The 20,136-nt window shown below is 45.7% G+C and overlaps 2 protein-coding genes across 3 annotated transcripts in view; one reads left to right on the top strand and one right to left on the bottom strand.

The window, feature by feature from the left end:
• COPS7A (COP9 signalosome subunit 7A) overlaps positions 1–13,697 on the top strand; it is a 30,333-nt gene extending 16,636 nt beyond the window's left edge. The window contains exons 8-9 of one of the 2 annotated variants that reach the window (XR_007517114.1): positions 3,431–3,496; positions 12,505–13,697. Coding sequence is in view for 1 of the 2 variants with exons in the window: in XM_049882311.1 (XP_049738268.1) it covers positions 12,505–12,523 (19 nt within the window). In the remaining variant the exon portion in view is untranslated. The remainder of the gene's footprint in view (positions 1–3,430; positions 3,497–12,504) is intronic. The other variant, XM_049882311.1, reaches the window with a different exon arrangement.
• On the bottom strand, positions 13,376–18,814 carry MLF2 (myeloid leukemia factor 2). The gene is made up of 9 exons (XM_049882312.1): positions 18,626–18,814; positions 17,961–18,038; positions 17,570–17,696; positions 16,691–16,726; positions 15,858–15,911; positions 15,332–15,460; positions 14,997–15,156; positions 14,188–14,400; positions 13,376–13,933 (listed from the first exon to the last, which is right to left on the bottom strand). Exons 2-8 carry the CDS (start codon positions 18,008–18,010, stop codon positions 14,213–14,215), a joined length of 744 nt encoding a protein of 247 aa, XP_049738269.1. The 5' UTR covers positions 18,011–18,038; positions 18,626–18,814; the 3' UTR covers positions 13,376–13,933; positions 14,188–14,212.
• Between the last annotated feature and the right edge of the window lie 1,322 nt (positions 18,815–20,136).

A 20,136-nucleotide genomic window follows, 5' to 3' on the forward strand; every position in this document is an offset into this window, starting at 1 on the left:
TGTGCCTTCAGATCCTGCTTGGCCCCAATCTCTTATATACCACTTCCATTTAATGATGGAGTGCTGCTGTGCACATCCAACTTTATGGTTCTGTGGGCCAGACAACACCCAATTCATGATGGGCAGCTCAGGCCACGTGGTGACTTGGTGTCCCATGGTTAAGTGTTCAGCCTCTACTAAGGCCCGGTAACAGGCCAAATGCTGTTTCTCAAAAGGAGAGTAGTTATCTGCAGAAGGTGGCAAGGCTTTGCTCCAAAATCCTAAGGGTCTGTGCTGTAGTTCACCACTAGGGACCAATAGCTTCTCTATCTGCCACTGCCACTTCAAGCAGCATTGGATCAGCTGGATTATATGGCCCAAGTGGCAGAGCTGCTTGCACAGCAGCCGGAACTTGTTGCAGAGCCTTCTCTTGTTCTGGGCCCACTCAAAACTAGCAGTGTTTTGAGTCACTTAATAAGTAGGCTGGAGTAGCACACCTAAATGAGGAATATGCTGCCTCCAAAATCCAAAGAAGCCCACTAGGCATTGTGCTTCCTTTTTAGTTTTGGGAGGAGCCAGATGCAATAGCTTATCCTTCACTTTAGAACGAGTATCTTGACATGCCCCACACCACTGGAAGGTGCCTGAATTTTTGTGGGATTAATTTCCCACCCTCTGGCACACAAATGTTTTACCAGTAAGTCCAGAGTCATTGACACTTCTTCCTTACTAGATCCAGTCAGCCTAACGTCATCAGTGTAATGGACCAGTGTGATGTCTTATGGAAGATAAAGGTCCCTATGGACTAAATTATGACATAGGTTGGAGAGTTGATATAGCTCTGAGGTAGGCAACTGATGGTGTATTGCTGGCCTTGCTATCTGAAGGCAAACTGCTTCTGGTGGTCCTTCCAAACAGGTATGGACAAAAAGGCATTTACCAGATGAATAGCTGCATATGAGGTACCAGGAGATGTATTAATTTGTTCAAGCAATGAAGCCATATCCGGAACAGCAGTTGCAATTTTAGCTGCCACTTGGTTAAGTTCTTGATAATTTACTGTCATTCTCTAAGGTCGATCTGTTTTTTGCACAGGTCAAATAGGTGAGTTGAATGGGGATGTGGTGAATTACCAGCACTGCATCCTTCAAGTCCTTGATGGTGGCAGTAATCTCTGCAATCCCTCCAGGAATGTGGTATTGCTTTTGGTTTACTATTTTCATAGGTAGGGGCAGTTCTAATGGCTTCTCCTACTATGATAGCCCCTACTCCATTTTTCAGGTATCCAGTGTGGGTGTTCTGCCAGTTGCTGAGTTTATCTATCCCAATTATGCATTCTGGAACTGGAGAAATTGCTACAGGATGGGTTTGGGGACCCACTGGACCTACTGTGAGATGGATGTAAACTAATACTCCATAAATAACATGATCTCCATATACCTCACTCTCAGTACCAAATGTCTTAGGCCAGGTTCTCTAGAGAAGCAAAACCAGTAAAGCGTTATGAATATGTATATAGAGAGATTTATATCAAGGAAATGGCTCATGTGGTTGTAGAGGCTGGAATGTCCCAAGTCCGTGGCTCAGGCTGGAGGCTTCTCCTGATTCATGTAGCCGCAGGGGCTGGTAAACCCAAAATCAGCAGATCAGACAGCAGGGCTCTTGCTCACAGGCTGCGAAGGTTGATGAATCCCAAGATCAGCAGGCAAGATGGCAGGTAAGCTGCTAGCTCAAGTCCCAAGAACTGGAGGTCAGATGAACAGGAGCCAGCTGCAGGATCCAGCGTGAGCAAAGGCCCACCAGCCTTGCCAGATAGTCCACCTATGTTGGATGCAGGCCACACAACCAAGGAAACTCCTTTCTAACTGATTGGCTACTCACAGCAGATTCCACCACGGAGGTGCTCACATTATATCAAATCTCATCATGGAGGTGATCATATCATCATAGAACTGCCAACTACAGCATAACTGCCAAACCACAGAGAGTCATGACCCAGCCAAGTTAACACAAAACCTTAATGATCACAGCCCTCAAAAGTTCATGTCCTTGCCACATGTAAAACACATTTGTCCCATCAGGTCATCCCAAAAGTCTTAGATCAACTCCAAGTCCAAAATCTCATCTTCTGTAGAATTTCACCTACGAAATCTAGAATACAAATTATGTGGTTCCAAAGTACAATGGTGGAACAGGCACAAGGTAGACATTTCCATTACAACTGGGAGAAAATGGAAAGAAAGAAAGAAAGAAAAGATAGCAGGCACCAAGCAAGTCACCAGAACACATTACATTAGCTCTCAAGACTTGAAAACAATCCTCTGTTCTCTGAGACCACTTAGGCAATGGCCCTGCCCTCCAGATTCTGGGTGTTGGCCACACTGTCCAATTCTGTGTGGAGACCCCTTGGCCCTGAGCTTCACCTCAGCCTCCCAGGCCCGCTGGAATAGCATCTCTACTCCCTTGGATTTGGATGGCCCCATTCTCCTAGTTGTCTGAGTGGTAGTCCTACTCCTTTGGCCCTGGGAGGCCCTGTTCTGCTCCTTAGGCATGGCAGCCCCGCCCTCTCAGCTTTGGCAGTGGATCAGCCCCATTCCCCTGGCACTTGTGAACAGCAGCCCTACACTCTGGAAATAAGTTGGTAAAGATCTAACTGAAACCTAGGAGGCCAGGCCTACCCTTTGAGACCCAGCAGGCTGTGGTTCCACCCTTTGAAACCCCAGAGGTGATGGCCCTACCCCTTGAGACTGAGGCAGCTCTGCTTTCTGTGCTCCTTGTCTCTTCAGCTTCTGCTTCCTGGTTCCTTGGCCTCTCTGCCCCTTGGGCCCTCAAGCCCTCAGACCTCTTGGGTTGGCCCAGCATCTGCCCTTCTCAGATAAGTGTTCCAAAGCTCTTTAATTATACCCATAAGTACCTGGAAGCACCTCACTCCGCCAGTAAACCTCACTGAAAGGCATTCAGCTATCTTGCTCCGTGAGTCCGCAAGCCTAGTTCCACTGGTAAGCACCCAGGGTCACCCCGCTCCACCAGAAAGCCTCCTACCCAAAGGCAGCCAGCTCCCTTGCTCCGTCTGTCAGCTCCTGTGCTGTATCATGCAGTTCTTCTAGTTTTGCTGCTGCCATTTCTCTGGTGCTGTTTCTCATCATCTGCACTGTCTCCGGTGTTACAGCTCTCCTCACTTCCTTCTGAGCCCACACTAGAATTGTCTTTGATGTCCATAATTCCACCAACAGTCTCTTCAAGGTAACGTAGGCTTTTACTGTTAGGCACTTTAAAACTCTTCCAGCCTCAACCCACTCACAGTTTCAAAACCACTTCTACAGTTTAGGTATCTGTTAGAGCAGCACTCCACTCCTGGTACCAAAATCTGTCTTAGTTATCCAGTGCTGCTATAACAAAAATACCACATGTGAATAGCTTTAACAAACAAATTTATTCTCTCACATTTTAGGAGGCTAGAAGTCTGAATTCAGGATACCAGCTCCAGGGGAAGTCTTTCTGTCTCTGTCAGTTCTGGGTAAGGTCTGTGTCATCAATCTTCCCGTGGTCTAGGAACTTCTCAGCACAGGGACCCCCAAGTCCAAAGATGCATTCCACTCCTGGTTCTTCTTGCTTGGTAGTAATGAGGTCCATCTCCTCTTTACTCTCTTCTCTCTTTTATATCTCAAAGAGATTGACTCAAAATACAACCTAATCTTGTAGATTGTGCCCTGTCTCATTAACATAACTGCCTCTAATCTGCCTCATTAACATCATAGAAGTTAGGATTTACAACACATAGGATGATTACAAAATGGAGGACAACCACACAAGGAATCATGGACTAGCTGAGTTAACATACATTTTGGGAGGACATAATTCAATCCATAACAGTCTGCTTCCAGAAAGATTACAGCCTCGGAAACCCTGTGGGGCAGTTCTGTTCTGTCCTACAGGGTCACTATATGACTATATGAGTCAGAATTGACTTGATAGCAACCAGCAAAGGAAGGCTGGAAAGAGGAATTACAAAACAGGAACAAACTGAAAACAAATATGATAGACAAATCCAAACATACCAACAATTATTTTAAGGTAAATGGCCTAAACGTGCCAATTAAAAGACAGAAATTATCAGAATGGGGGGGAAAAATTATATGCTGTCTACCAAAAACAAAAAAAGCCACTTTAAATATGATACAGGTGGGTTAAAAGTAAAAGGATAGAGAAAGATATACCATGCGAACATTAATCGAAAGAAAGCTGAAGTGGCTATAGTAATATCAGATAAAGTAGACTTCAGAGCAATGAAAATTATCAAGGATAAAAAGGGACAATGCATAATGATAAACCCATTGCCATTGAGCCAATTCTGACTCAATGGCAATGAGTCAGTGACCCTAAAGAAGAGAGTAGATTGCTCCATAGGGTTTGCAAGGCTGTAATCTTTATGGAAGCAGACTGTCAAAACCCCTCTCTCGGAATCAACAGAACAAGTAAACTGAAAATCAGCTAGTATATAGAAAAACTGAACAACGCCATCAACTAACAGGGTCTAATTGACATTTATAGAACATTTCCCGCAATATGAGAAGCTCTGGTGGCATTAAGCACTCAGCTGCTAACTGAAAGATTGCTTGGTTTAAACTCACCCGGTGGCTCCTTGGGAGAAAGACCGAGTGATCTGCTTCTGTAGGATTACATCCTGGGAAACCCAATGGGGCAGTTCCACTTTGTCACATGGGGCTGTTAGGAGTCCAAATCAACTCCATAGCACCGAACAACAACTCTGCAACACAGAATACACATTCTTTTCAAGTGCATGTGAAACATTCACCAAGATGGATTATATCCTGGGTCATAAAATAAATCTCAACAAATTTAAAATAATTGAAATCATAAAATATTTTTTCAGACAATAATGGAATTAAACTAGAAATCAATAACAGCAAGATAACAGGAAAATATTCAAACACTTGGAAACTAAACAACACACTTCTAACCGTGGATCAAAGAACAAGTATCATGAGAAATTAGAAAATACTGTGAATTTAACAAAAATAAAAATATTAAAATATGTGGGATGCAACTAAAGCAATGCTTAGAAGGAAACATAGCATCAAATGCTTCTGTCAGAAAAGAAGAAATGTCTCACGTGACGAATCTATGTCCCTACCTTAAATAAAAAAAAAAAAAAAAAGTAGAGTAAAATAAACCCAGAGCAAGCAGGAGGCAATAAATAATAATGATAAGAACAGAAATTAAGGAAATGTAAAACAGAAAAGCAATAGAGGAAATTAATGGAACCAAAAGTTGATTCTTTGAAATGATCAATAAAATCGATACGCTGCTAGCTGGACTGATGAAAAGAAAAGATAGAAGACACAAAAAACCTACAGATGACATTGTACTTTATAGTGAAAGAATTAATGCTTTCTTTCTTTCAGGAACAAGGCAAGGATGTCCATTCTCATCACCCCTATTCAGCATCATCTCGGAAGCCATAGCCAGTGAAATAAGACAAGTCAAAGATAAATAAAAAGGCATATAGATCAGAAAGGAAGAAATAAAACTCTCCCTGGTGGCACAGTGGTTAAGAGCTCGGCTGCTAACCAAAAGGTCAGCAGTTTGAATCCACCAGCTGCTCCCTGGAAACCCTATGGGGCAGTTCTACTCTGTCCTATAGTGACCCTGTACGGTCACTATGAGTCAGAACTCGACGACAACAGGTTTGGTTTCTTTTTTATTCTCAGATAACATGATAACCTATATAGAAATCCCACAGAGTCTTGGAACTAATAAGTAAATTTAGCAAGGTTGCAGGATAAAAGATCAACACACGAAAGGCAATCATAATCGATATCACACAAAAAGCAATGAAACAATAAAAATAGCTCCAATAAATAAAGTTATAAATCTAATAAAACATATGAAGGCTCTGTATATTGAAAACTACAAAATGCCAACAAAAGAGATCAAAGGAGTCCTAAATAACTGGAGAGACACATCATGTTCATATAAGACTTGATATGTTAAAGGTGTCAGTTCACCCCTAAAATGGTGTATAGGTTTAACACAATTCCCATCAAATTCCCAGGAGGAATTTTTCTAAATACAGACAGGCTACTTCTAAAATTTATATGAAAAGACAAGGGATCTCGAATAGGCAAAATAATTTTGAAGAACAAAGTTGGAGGAATCATACTATCTGATTTTGAAATTATTATAAAGCTACAAAAGTAAAAACAGTATGGTATTGGTGAAGGGATAGATACATAGATCAATGGAACAGAATAGAGAGTCCAGAAATAGACCCACACAAATATGGCTAATTGATTTTTGACAAAGATGCAAAGGCAGTTCAGTGTAGGAAGGATAGTCTTTTCAACAAATGGTGCTGAAGTAATTGAAAATCAACTTTAAAAAAGTGAGTGTTAACCTAAGCCTCACATCTTAAATGCAATTTAAAGCCATGATGAAATACCACTGAACACCTATTAGAATGGCTAAAGTAAAACAAACAACAAAAAAAACTGACAATATCAAGTGCTAGAGAATTTGTGAAGCAGCTGACACTTTCTTACATTGCTGGTGGGAATGCAAAATTTAGCTCAAAATGGATCATAGATTAAATATAAAATGCACAACTATAAAAATGTTAGAAGATAAAATAGGAGAAAATCTTAGTTACATGAGGCTAGGCAAAGAGTTCTTAGATATGACACCAAAAGTCTGATCATAAGAGAAAAAAGTGGTAAGTTGGACTTCATCAAAATGGAAAACTTTTGCTCTGAGAAAAACACTATAACACTATTAAAAGGAAAAAAGGATAAGCTACAGAATGGGAGAAAATATTTGCAATTTCTTATCTAGCAAAGAATCCGACGAGATGGATTACCTGAATTTGGCATCAAAATTGGAGACTCATTAACAGCCTGCAGTATTCAGATGATACAACCTTGCTTGCCAGAATTGAAGATGATTTGAAGCCCTTACTAATGAAGGTCAAAGACTACGTACAGCCTCCAGTATGTATTAACTTGAACGTGAAGATAATGAAAATCCTCACGACTGAACCAATAAGCAAGATTATGATAAATGAAGAAGAAATTGAAATTGTCAAGGATTTCATTCTACTTGTATCAACAGTAAATGCCCATGGCAGCATCAGTGAAGAAATCAAAGGATGCATTGCATTAGGCAAATCTGTTTCAAAAGACCTCTTTCAAGTTTTAAAAAGCAAAGATGTCACTTTGATGACTAAGATGTGTCTGACCTGGTCTTTTCAGTCATCTTGTATGCATGTGAAAGTTGGACAATGGAAAAGGAAGAAAGAAGAACTGATGTGTTCTAACTGTGGTGTTGGTGAAGAATATTGAATATTCTGTGGACTGCCAGAAGAACGAACAAATCAGTCTTAGAAGAAATACAACCAGAATGTTTCTTAGAAGTGAGAATGGCAAGACTTCAACTTGCTTACTTTGGACACATCATCAGGAAAGACCAATCGCTAGAAATTGACATCGTTGTTGTTAAAGTAGAAGCCAAGTAAAAGGAGGGAAACCATCAATTAGATGGATGCAACAATGGGCTCAAACATACCAGTGATCATAAAGATGGCTCAGGACTGTTTCGTTCTGTTATACATAAGGTCACCATGAGTTGGAGCCAACTTGACAGCAACTAACAACAACAAATCTACAAAAGACTTGTAAACAGAATACATAAAGAACTCTTGAAACTCAGCGGTAAGAAAACAAACAACCCAAGTTTTTTTAAATGGGCAAAAAGACTTAACAGACAATTCATCAGAAAGGCTATAATGATGGCAAATAAGCACATGAAAAGATGCTTAACATTATTAGTCATTAAAAAACCAAAACTATTGTCATCGAGTCAATTCTGGCCAATGGGAAATGCAATTTAAAGCCATGATGAAATACCACTGAACACCTATTAGAATGGCTAAAGTAAAACAAACAACAAGCAAAAAGCCTGACAATATCAAGTGCTAGAGGGTTTGTGAGGCAGCTGACACTTTCTTACATTGCTAGTGGGAATGCAAAATGGTAGAGCTAGTCTGGAACACAGTTTGGCACTTTCTTGTAAAGTTAAGGATACATTTATCATACCAAAAAACCCGCTGCCATTGAGTCGATTCTGACTCATAGCGACCTTATAGGACAGAGTAGAACTGCCCCATAGAGCTTCCAAGGAGTGCCTGGTGGATTCGAACTGCCAACTTTTTGGTTACCAGCCATAGCTCTTAACCACTACACTACCAGGGTTTCCACACTTACTGTATGACCCAGCTATTTCACTCCTAGGTATTTTCCTTAAAGAATTGAAAAGTTACATTCACAGAAAACATGTACACCAATGTTAATAGCAACTCTGTTCAGAACTGCTCCAAACTGGAAACGCCTTATGTTTTTCCATGGGTAAATGGATAAACTATAAACACACAATGGCATACTACCCAGCCATAAAAAGGAACGAACTACTACTACTGCTTGCCACAACATCAATGAATCTCAAAGGCACTATGCTGAGTGAAAGAAGCCACTCTCAAAATGTTACATAGTATATGATTTCATTATATGACATTCTGGAAAAGCCAAAATTATAGTGATGCAAAACAGATCAGAGGTCGCCATGGGTTTCGGCTGGAGGGAAAGTGTGACTACAAAGGGACAGCAGGAGGGAGTTTTGGAGGGTGATGGAACTGTTCAGATCCTTATGGTATGGTGATTACACAAATCTGTACATGGGTTAAAGCTCATAAAACTGTACACAGCAATTTTACATACATCAGTTTAAAAAATAAAAGATTAAAAACAAAACAGACATACCACGTTACTGACATACTGGCATCCATGGTTTTAAATACTGTGCTATTACTTGGGTGAATTTTAATATAAATTATTATTTTTTAAAAAAAACATCAAGGAACTTATTTCAAGAATACCCATAGTGAATTATTCTGTGAACTACACTGATACCTTTTGAGTTCTGGCTCTTGCTGCACTACTAGGTAGCTGTGTGATGTTGAACGAGTCACTTCCCCTCTGTTTCTCAAGCAGTAGAATAAGGGTGGGGTTTGGATGACATTTGGAATTGTTGCTAAACTGTGTTAGAGTCATCTGGGGAAATTAAAAAAAAAAAAAAGATTCCTGCTCTTTCCTCAACTTCCAGAGAGTCTGCTGTAGTAGGTCTGGGGTGATCATTCTGATCTCCTGCCACATTTGGGAACTTCCAGAGCAGGTGACCTCTAAGGTCTCTTACAACTTTGAAATGGTTATTTCTATCATACACTGAATTTGCTCAAATTAAGGTCCATTTGTTTTGGGACTCAGCTTCTGTCCTTGCCTGTTGTATGCCCTGTGGACTGAGAATTCCCCCAACCCAAATCCAGGATACCTTCATCTAAGTTCATCAGTAGTTTTCTAAGAACACCAAAACCAAAAAAAACAAACCCAGTGCAGTCGAGTCAATACTGACTCATAGCGACCCTATAGGACAGAGTAGAACTGCCCCGTAGAGTTTCCAGGGAGAGGCTGGCGGATTTGAACTGCCGACCAGGGAGAGGCTGGCGGATTTGAACTGCCGACCTTTTGGTTAGCAGCCGTAGCACTTAACCACTACACCACCAGGGTTTCCTTCTAAGAACACAGCTTTGTTTATTTCATCAACCATTTCCCACCTCAGTGTCATGTTGACCTTTCCCAAGATGTTTATGCTCCCTCTTTTGGAGACTCAGTCCCACCTCTCTAGCCCTTTCCCAGTTCACCTCATATTCCATCCTCCAGCTTCATGTGTCCAAATGTCCTAGCCTCAGATCCCTCACTTGATTGGCCTCCTGGCTGGAGAACACTGACGTCTTAGAGATGATTGTCTAGAAACTGCAAGCTCTCCAGATGGCCAATGACAGAGCAGATGAGAATGTGATGGATGCTGGGAGAAACCAGGGGCAGCACCCTCTTCCCAGCTGAAAGACAAGGTCTTCAGGGAGCAAGAAAAGAACCTTGAAGGGGAGAGAGATGCAGTGAGGAACTCTGAATGCTAATCTACCTCACTTCATCTCAGGTGCAGTTCAGAGGGGCTGAGCCTGCGGGGCAAGAGGGGAGCCTTCTACCATCACCATCTGCTTCTCCTTGTCTTTCTAGAGATAGATTTAAGGGCAGACAGTAAGGCTGGGAAAGCTCAGCGTCTTCACCACTCTCTGCTGTCAGGTTCGTGGTGGTGCCCTTACCTCACCCTATGCCGGTTCCATGCCTGCCCCTACAGTATTCTCCCCTGGGATGGAGGCTAGTTGGGAGGCTTCTTAGGGAAGCATCTACACTAGGTCATCTCTCTGTGCCCTCAATGTCCTCAGTTACTTCTCTTACCTCCTGCGTATTTGGAACCTGCCCTCAAATCCAGGATATCTTTATCTGTCTTAATCTACCCCTACTAGTGCAGTCTCACCCCTTCTATTTAAAGGCATCAGTGATGTCTAAGGAGAGAGATAAAGGCTACTTTCTTTTACCTCTAGCCCAAATGGAATGGGCCTGAGAGAAGAATCCTAGCCCTTTGCTGCTCCCTCAGCCCCTGAAATGGCCCAAACCCAGAACTGATAGCATAAGGGCAAGACAGGTGTGTTGAATTACATGGACTTGGAATGTGTGGGTGGTTCTTACAGTAGGTCAGCTCTTGGTTCTGTGAGTAATCTGTTTATATGACTTGGAGGTTGGGTAGGGACTGGAGAGAAAGGCTGTTACTGGGATCTGGGGCCCTTTGTTGCAGGAGGGAAAAACCCCAAACTACAAGCAGAGCAGGGTCAGAATGGCCCAAAACATTTGTTTCTGTTTGCTGGTCTGATGCATGGGGAGGGTAAAAGATAGGTGGGTAGAAGAGGAATGGAGGCTAGGGACTGATTCAAGGCCAGGAAGATGATTTCCAGGTTGCGCCTGCAAGTATTTTAGGAGTCCTGAGGATGGAACTGGGGAGTGAGTGACCATCAGGTAGCACTGACGACCAAGGCAAGGACAGAGTAACTGGGGAGAAATCTAAGGAAGCCCCTGCCTTAATATAGCAGTCGTTTGTATCCCATGCGCTGTGCCAAATGCTTTCTCTGTATAGCACACTAATTCTCACAATTCGAAGGTATGAATCCATGTGCCACTACCACCAGAGCCTAGAAAGGCCCGTTTTACAAAGCAGGAAACTGCTGTCTAGAAAGGTTAATAATCTTTCCTAGGGTCACAGCTACTAAGAGGCAGAGCCAGATCTTGTTGATACCAAAGTCATTGTTTATAATTGTATACCCTATACTATTCTTAGAGTCTCCCAGGTATCAGCCTCTTCCAACTGTAATTTTCTGGGATAGGGGAAATAATCTATGAGTCTGACCATGTCTTCTGGACACCTGTTAAGACTGAAGGCCGAGGGGATGGCCATTGTGCATGAGGCTGAAGCCAGATGGGGCTGATCAGAAGTGAAATGTCAGTGTCCCTGCTGAGTTCCTTCCCTATCTCTGCTCCCTGGCCCTCACCCCACAGAGCAGACAGGTCTGGAAGTGCCAGGGGCTGGTTCTAGAGCACCTCACTATACTGCTCCTAACATCTAATTTCCCACAGCATATCCCTGATGAGAACTAGAGTCACAGGTCCCAGGAATAAGTGCTGGGCTGAAGGGTGGTCCCCACTCTACAGCAGGAAGCAGGAGTGAAACTTAGTTAATACGCCTGAAAGGCAGGACCCAATAGGAGAGCTTATGAAACCTGTTTGACCTACCAAGACTGACCTACCAACCCTTGCCCTGCTCCAGACCCCACTCAGAGCTACACCTATGAGTATGGACACTGGAACTGCAATAAGGTAGAGGTTGGATATGAACCATAGCCTAAAATTTGCAGCTAGAAGGTACCTACATAACTGAGGTCCAGGGAAAGTGGATGACCCACCCAAGACCACATGGCTAGGTCAGTGGCAGAGCAGAGCTGAGGACTGTGGGTCCTTTGAGTTCCATCATCCACAGTTCAGCAATCCAGGTGGTGATGAATCTACATTTGACTTCTGGATTCTTTTAGCCATAGGGTTATTTCTCCTTAACCTTGGTCATGTACCTTCACCAGCTATTTAATGCCTGAGATTTAGTAACTGCACTGGACTAGGAAGTCAATATCTGGGTGTGGAGTTCTCAATTTCATCTCTCTGTGGTTAAGTGACTGGACAAATCCCCGTTATTCTTTAGAATCTCCTTGCCCATCAATGACATGGGAAAAATTCTCCCCTCCCTGAAAGAACCCCAGAGCCTTCAGTGTGTCTTTTAGCTTCTGAATTACCCACTGCACATGACTGAAGATTTTTTTTTTTAATAATTTTTATTGTGCTTTAAGTGAAAGCTTACAAATCCAGTCAGTCTCACACAAAAACCCATATACACGTTGCTACACACTCCCAATTACTCTCCCCCTAATGAGACAGCCTGCTCTCTCCCTCCCCTCTGTTTTCGTGTCCTTTTCGCCAGCTTCTAACCCCCTCCACTCTCTCATCTCCTCTCCAGGCAGGAGATGCCAACATAGTCTCAAGTGTCCACCTGATCCAAGAAGCTCACTCCTCACCAGCATCCCTCTCCAACCCATGGTCCAGTCCAATCCATGTCTGAAGAGTTGGCTTCAGGAATGGTTCCTGTCCTGGGGCAACAGAAGGTCTGGGGGCCATGACCACCGGGGTCCTTCCAGAGACTGAAGATTTTTATAAAGAAACCATTATCAGACTCTCCCGAGCATATACCATCACTAAAAAAGTGCCCGAGATTAACAGTGACCCATTTGGCTGGGCCAGGTCAAGCAAGAGTGGAAGTCTTGAGAAATGTGAGAGCACCTCATTCCCTTCCAGTACCACTCAGGTTCCAGGTTAGTTTTCTTCTCTGGTCTCCTTCCCTGGGCTCAAATTCTCTACAACTGGGGGTGGAGGGTTTAAAGAATTTTGCTGATCGAGTTCCTTCCCCTTGAGGGACTATGTAGGGTTATGTGGGTTCTTCCTGCTCTGCGTAGCATGTGTTCCTTCTCATGGTCCAGGGGAGACATTATGCCCAAGGAGCAAGGGGCAGCAATTCCTTAGACACCTATGAAATATGCCCTACTTTCCCCCAAAGCGTGAAGTTCCAGCAAAAAGTGAGGGAGAGCGCCTGCAAAAGAGCTGCTTAAGTTTTCACCCCCCTAGCCTAGCCCAGCTGAGTATCACTGCTTCCCTTCATCTGCCAGTGCTCTGACAATCCCGTTGCCATTACCATTAAGGTTCCAGGCTTGAACTTTGAGTTAAGAAGGCTACACGTGGAGACAGGAGGGAAGGTAAGAATATGACTAGAAGGAGACAAATGAGTTGAAATTAAACACGAGAAAAGCTCAAAAGTACAGGCAGAACCCTACTTAGTCTTTTTTCCATTCTTCTTTATTCCATAAACACCTAGTTACAAGTTGCACAAATCAAAAATAAAGGCAGAGAAGGGTATAGGGAAGATTTTGGTGATGTGCGTGGGTGGGAGAGGAGGGGAGGAGTTGGGAACGAAACCAGTTCTCTCCCTCCACAGTCCTGGATGAGGACTATGGCCCTTGTAGCAAGGACTCTGAGGAAGAAGTGGACAAAGACCCAGGAGAGCTGAGGGATGGATGGAGGAGGCCTCTGGACCCAGAGCTTACCCCCAAAGACCCTTCCTTCACTGCATGGCAGGAGCAGAATTGGAGACGTGAGAGGATAATGGAGCAGCAAAATGAAAAAATCAAGTTAGTGGATACAGGAGAAGGAGTCACCATGGTAAGGGAATTAAAGAAGGAAAAGTAGGTAAAAGGGGCTGTGAAAAGTTCTCCCTGAGACCCCCAGGGAGAGGTGGGGGCCAGCTTGCCTATTAATTTAATATTAAATTGGGGGTGGGAGTTGGAGAGGGAGAAGTTATTTCAGGGGATGATTTCTCAGCCTCTCACAGTTTGTACCTAGAGGGGGAAGAAAGATGAACACAAGTCAGAAGAAGAGAAAATATAAAAGTCACAAGTAGGGGTTAATCCCCTATTCCAGCTAGACCATTTTTCCTCTTTCCATGCCAAATAAAACTTATACTATCAAAGACAGTACTTGGTAGAAACCTGTACTGCTTCTGCCTCATAGCATTACTGACACGTTAACACCGGTACATCCCCCTTCACCCCGTGTTCGATCCCTCATGGTTCTTCTCCATCCCCATACTTACAAGAGAGGCTGAGGGCCTGGAGCCTTCACCAATCATAGCGGCGGGACTGTCGGGAGGGGGAGTCCTCAGGTCCCTGTATAGCCAGGCGGGGAGGCCCCTCAGCCCTCCGTCCCCCACCCCCTGAAGCCTCATGCCTTCGAAATTCAAGAGGGCGTTGCTGCCGGAATCGGGATGTCTCCCTCCGCCACTCATCATCAAATGCTGCAGCCTCACCTGGACAGGACAGAGACCAGATGTGATACCTGTGTACAGGTACTGGCATCTGGAGCCAGATGTAAAAGTGAGCCACAGCCTTTTAAGACCAAAAAACGGGTAAACAAAAGTGTGTGTAGAGGTGGGAGGGGGTGGGGGTGTGTTGGAGGAAGGCAGCAACTTCTTTATTTAGCTCTTCCATGGTTCCACTGGCAGGCCTAAGGCATAATTACTGGAAAAAGAAATCACAAATGAGATAACTATTCAGTTAGACCTCCCTTAAAGAGCATAGTTCCATGCACACAGTAAATATTTAATAAATATTCGTTGATTTCCAAAAGATGAAGAAGAGAGAAAAAAAAAAAAACCAGATATAGGCAGGCAGAGCACAATACTGACTTAGGTGGCAAAGTTTGCCCCTCCTTGGTAAGGACATGGTCAACATCTGGTTCAGCCCCTAAGCTGACAACAGAGCTCCAAGTAAGATAGGAGTAAGAGGCTCATCCATAATTTTGCCCAAGGGACAGGGAAAGACAATATCTCCTAGCTCACAGGAGCTGGACTGGGTGCTACTGGCCAAGGAGAGGGAAGGGTGGTGGGCAGGAAAGAAGGCTCACTCTCATCCAAGTTGATGTAGTCCTGCCGCTCTTCCTGGTCCCCTGTGCGGTGGTTTCGGGAGCGCTGGAGGATGTGAGCCCTGTCTCGGATGTGATGCCCAATGGACATCTGCTCTAGTCCACTGTCCGAGTCCCGTACAGTCCTCCGTGTCTCCCTGATCTGGTATGAAAGCGCAAATGGCATATTCGGCTGCCCCTTCAAAAACCTAGCTACACCAACCCAGGAAAAACAAACCGCCCAAACCCAAATCTTGGGGAGAAATAAAAAAAGCCAGGATTTCTGTAGGTACCACTCAATCCTGCTTTCTGTGGGACAGGAGAGCCCCCCAACTTACCCCGCCTGGTGCTGAGCGCATCTCTGATGTCTCTTGGTAGACCTTGGGGGCACCATCCCCTGTATTGGAGTAGGAGATGACGGTGGAGGATGAAAAGGTCTGGCAATTGCCTCCAGCTGTCATGTGTTCCTGAAGAGGAAAAGGTATGAAAGGATTGAACAGGGACGGGTTTCTCCTCTGAAGACGTGAGCCCACCCTTCAGCTGCGTGTTCTTGCCTATAACTTTCTCACAAAATATGAGAACTGAGAAAACATCAGGCCTCACCATTGTCCCCCAAAGCCCTCTGGGTCTAATTATAAACAAAAAGGACCTTAAGAGATTAACTGGATACTTAATCAGAGAGCTGCTTCTTCACACTCAGGCCTGAGAGCAGAAGCAGAATCCCAGTGCTCTCTGGCTTCAATGACTTTATGCAGCCTGACCCCTTTACTAGAACACTCTTTCCCACTCCTGCCTCAGAGAACTTGAGTGTTGTCAGCATCACTGAGGACAAGGCTGGCGAAGGGTATAGGACCAGAGTCTCACCATGTTCCCAATCATGTCGTTCATCATTCCAAACATGTCCATGAAGCCACCCGACTAGAGGAAAGAGATAGAAAACAGTCAGGAACTCAAAGTCCATGCTCAGACATCATCGTGTTTAGGTACCCACTGGCACATGGCTACACGTTCCCTTTTTCCTTCACATCAAATGACTGCTCTTTCACATTCTTCATTACCAAGACTAGAACACTGATGTTTCTCCTCCCGTACACTGTCGACCTCCTCCTCAGTCTCTATGGCTGCCTTGATCCAATTTTCCTTCTTATCCTGAATCCTGACTGCCCTGTTTCCCCCTATCTTTAGGAAATGTGTTAAAGCTAATGAAATCTAACTTATAAAGAGGTAGGATGTGAAATTATTACAAAATCGAAGAATTATCTCCAGTTGGCTATTCAGCTGCACTTCCCTTCTCAAAAGGACAAAGTTTGCTAGACAATTACATCTTCCTAATGTGAATGGGGAAACCCTGGTGGCATAGTGGTTAAGTGCTATGACTGTTAACCAAAGGGTCAGCAGTTCGAATCCACCAGGCGTGCCTTGGAAACTCTATGGGGCAGTCCTACTCTGTCCTATAGGGTCGCTATGAGTCGACGGCACTGGGTGGGGAATGTGAATGGCTCCTGTAAGTACAGGAGTCAGCAAATAAGTTAGCGTCTTTAATTCACAGGGCTCAAAGCACCCAATAGGCTCATAGTTTAGTGAACACTCTAATAAGAGAAGATCCTGGGGCTATTCTGGGAGGCACATTTAAAAATAACATCTAAAGCTTATAGAGTGTGTCTGAGGTAGAAGAACAATGGACAATAAGGACTCACCATTCCCAGCATCCCAAAGGGGGAGACAGCCCCAGCCTAAAAATCCAAAAGGAAGAGAAATTAGAACCCACACCCTCTCTCATTACAATTCCAAACCAGGCCCAGGGTATTAGCTTATCTTCCATCCTCCTCTCAAAAGGGGATCAGAGCCCTTTTTCCAGACCCCATCAGTGAGACAAAGAACTTGGTTTGGCCTTTTGACTCTGGTTTCTGAAAATAACCTGGGCAATCAAGATGCCTTTGTTTTTCAAATTAACCAGGCAAGTAGGCCCCATACCTAGCAAACTAACCTGGGGCGGTGGTGGGGGTTGGGTGGGGTGGGACCTAACACAGTCAAGAAGATTCATTGCTTGGATAGATCGTTATTATGCATGAAGACCCAAGTCATGCACATTCACTGAGGTCCCAATGACTAGGCGACCAGGAACACTGGACTGCTCTTTGAGTTATCAAGGATTGGTAAGAACATCTGTGCATGGGAGAGGGTGCAGCAAGTCCCTGGAGACAGTGAAAATGTCTTGGTGTCAGCACCTCTCCCAGACCTTGCCTGCTCCCCATGACCTGGCCACAGGTGGCCAGGGATGTTTTGGCCCAGTTCAGGATAGCTGAGGAAGAGGTCTGATCAAGTTGGGTGATTCAGAGAGTTTCTGCCACAGAATTGGCTAATTTCAAATATGAAAAGTGGTAAATTGACGATGTTAATTATCTTCACATTTTGGGGATCAGCCTTGTATCAATTTTTATTTACGCACCTTCCTTCACTCTGAGAAGACCGTTTCATTTGCTAAGTTTTAGGCTGCAGTGCAAGAAAAATGAAGTGCTCTACTAGACACCCTCTAACTTTTCTTTGGGTCTCAGGTACCTTTGCGGCACCATTACCTGCATCCTGCGGCTGGCAGGCCTGGTCCCTGGCATGTTGCCATCCGTGATGCTGAGGAAGGGGCTATATCCAAAGCCACCTGAGAACATACGGCTCATATGCTGACGGTGAATGGCAAAGGGGTCCCTGTAGAATAAGTATACAGTATGGATGGCAGAACCACCATGCAGTTGACACCTCCCACCAATCCCACACACACACCAAAAGTCACAGGGAAACAATGACACAGGTGCAACCTGCTTCCCCTCTAAGTCAGAGCTGGAGCTGAGTGTCCAGCCATCGTCTCAGTCCCAACCATTCCCAGCAACGGGAACCCAGACATCTGTCTGAACTCCTCCAGACCTTGAGTGGGATGGGTGCTCTACAGCATGAGGAGAAGGGAACACTCACATCAGGAACATGGGATCCTCAGGCTCCACGTCCCTCATGAAGTGGAACATCCTGATCTTAGCTCCAGGGGGCTCCACACTGTAAAGACGTGCAGGCTCAGATACCTGGGGGTGGCCAGGCTTTCCCACACTCCTTCAGTACAGTATCTCAGTGCAGGGACTCTCGGAACACTGTCCCTCCCAAACAGGGTAACTGATCCCCCCAAACTCTTGGGATTCTCTACTTCAGATGTTCAACCTCACCCTCTAGGGAGAGAAGAGCTCTTCAAACCTCTCAGTGAGGGTCATGGGAAATTTTTCCAAGCCTGTTTTCTACCTCCCCCGCTAAGAACCATCTTCCCAAACCCCTCGCCAGAGGCATGCTCTCCCTCCCCCGACAGCCCTGTTCTGGATGAGAATCCCAAGTGCGGCACCTCCGATGCATTAAAGACCCCCACAACCCCGCCCCCTCCTCACACCCGGCCGCTGCCAGGCCTCCCCCAAGAGAGCCTCACAGTCCGAGCCGCGCCGGTCGGCGGCTCCCCCAGCTCCTGACTCCCCGCCGGGCAAGCAAGAGAGGCAAGCCCGACCCTCTCCCCTCACCATTCCCTCCCAGCATCCCAGACCCCGCAGCCCCGTGGGTCAGCTCCCGCCCGGACCCAGCAGCCCGCTCTGCTCGAGCCTCACCGGTCCCCGAATCGGGCTCAGCGGCCCATCCGGCCAGTTCCGCCTCTTGGTGCGGTGCAGGCTAAGGGGTCGCGGCCCAGGACACGGGGATTGGTCGGGGCTTGAGCTCCTCGGCCTTCCGCGCCGCCTCCTCCTACAGCTGCCACCTCCGTACCCCCTCCCTCGGCCCACGGAGCCCGAACCTCGGCCAGGCCCGGACGGAAATGACGTCACGGTGGGACCGCCCACCCCGAGGCCGGGCCCTCAGGAGCTCCGCCCGCCGGTGAGGATTGGGAGAAGGCTAGGGCCCCCGGCGGCGGTGGGGCGAAGAGGGGGAGGGCACGAGGGGCCGAGCCTGTGGCAGGGCGGGGTTCTCTGGGGACGAGAGGAGGGGAGGCCTCATTAATAACCTGGATTTGAATTCTTTGGACTGAAAGAGGCTCTCAGTGAGGGGGTGGATAAGAGAGGAGTCCCTTCCTGGAGAGGGACGGGGCGGGGCGGTGCATGCTCCCTGAGGGGAAGGAAGAGGGCGTGGGGCAGGTTCCCGTGGGGGGAGGGGCAGGCTCTCTGTGGGCGACGAGGTGGAGCAGATCCCTGGGGGGAACGTTCATCTCCTGTGGGTGGAAGGGCGGCATTTCTGCGGGGGAGGCGCTAAAGGGCTAGTCTATTCGGGAGGAGGTGCGTTCCAGGCAGGGGCGGGGTCTCCAAAATGACGGAGGGAAGGAGGTGACAGCTCCTGTCCAGGTCTAGCGCTGGCTTTGGTAACTTTGGCTGTGCAAAGAGAATTCGGGTCGGGAGACTGGCCGCCAGATGGCGCTCTTCGGCCAGGCTGGGACTGTAGGTCCTTGGAGACTGCCGTCGGAGAGGCTCTTGGACCCTTGTTACCAATCTGTCAGAGTGGGGAAAGGCTCTAGACTTGAAATAGTTTAATGGTAATCTGCCATCTCCTTTCTCTAAAATCTGTGTTCCGAAGAGCTGCTAGTCCTGCACTGATTTTTCTTGCCTCTAGTCAGGTAGGTAGGTCAAGGGTCAAATGTTTGGGAGAAGAAAGGGAGCTCAGTTAACCAGGATCACCCAGGGGCAGAGCTGAAAAAAGGACCTAGGAGACCTAACTGCAAGGCCACAGACTGATATTTTGACATACTAAATGCCTTGCACAAAAGCTGGCTCTGCTGGAGAAAAGAGCCCTCCCCCTTGAGGTCAGGGGATTTGGACTGTCTAGAACAGACTTTAAACCATACTTATCCAAACTCTAGTTCTCCCGGGTTCTTTACTCTGGCCCTTAGCCATATTGGTGCTGTGTGGAGCCTGACTTTATGAGAAAGACTTGTTCCCAATAATTCCCTGGGGGGTGGGGTGGGGGGAGTTCCCTAGCGACTCAGGAAAAGGTGCTAGGATCAGGGCTTCTCAGGTTTCTTTGAACTTGGTCATTATTAAAGAGGAAAAGACAACAGTAGAGACAGATAATTAAGACAGAGACTGGCAGACTGGCAAACCCAAAAAAAGAGTCAAAGACAGAGAATTAAAAAAAA

The sequence above is a fragment of the Elephas maximus genome, chromosome 4 (genome assembly GCF_024166365.1).
Source record: "Elephas maximus indicus isolate mEleMax1 chromosome 4, mEleMax1 primary haplotype, whole genome shotgun sequence".
NCBI classification, from domain to species: domain Eukaryota; kingdom Metazoa; phylum Chordata; class Mammalia; order Proboscidea; family Elephantidae; genus Elephas; species Elephas maximus.

Bases quoted from the DNA above. Each gene is read 5' to 3' on its own strand.
- MLF2 (XM_049882312.1), bottom strand. From the start codon at position 18,010: ATGTTCCACTTCATGAGGGACGTGGAGCCTGAGGATCCCATGTTCCTG. The intron at 17,697-17,960 runs GTGAGTGTTCCC...CTTATTCTACAG, and splicing joins GAGGATCCCATGTTCCTGAT to GGACCCCTTTGCCATTCACC. The intron at 15,912-16,690 runs GTGAGTCCTTAT...TCTTTCCTCTAG, and splicing joins CCTTTGGGATGCTGGGAATG to TCGGGTGGCTTCATGGACAT.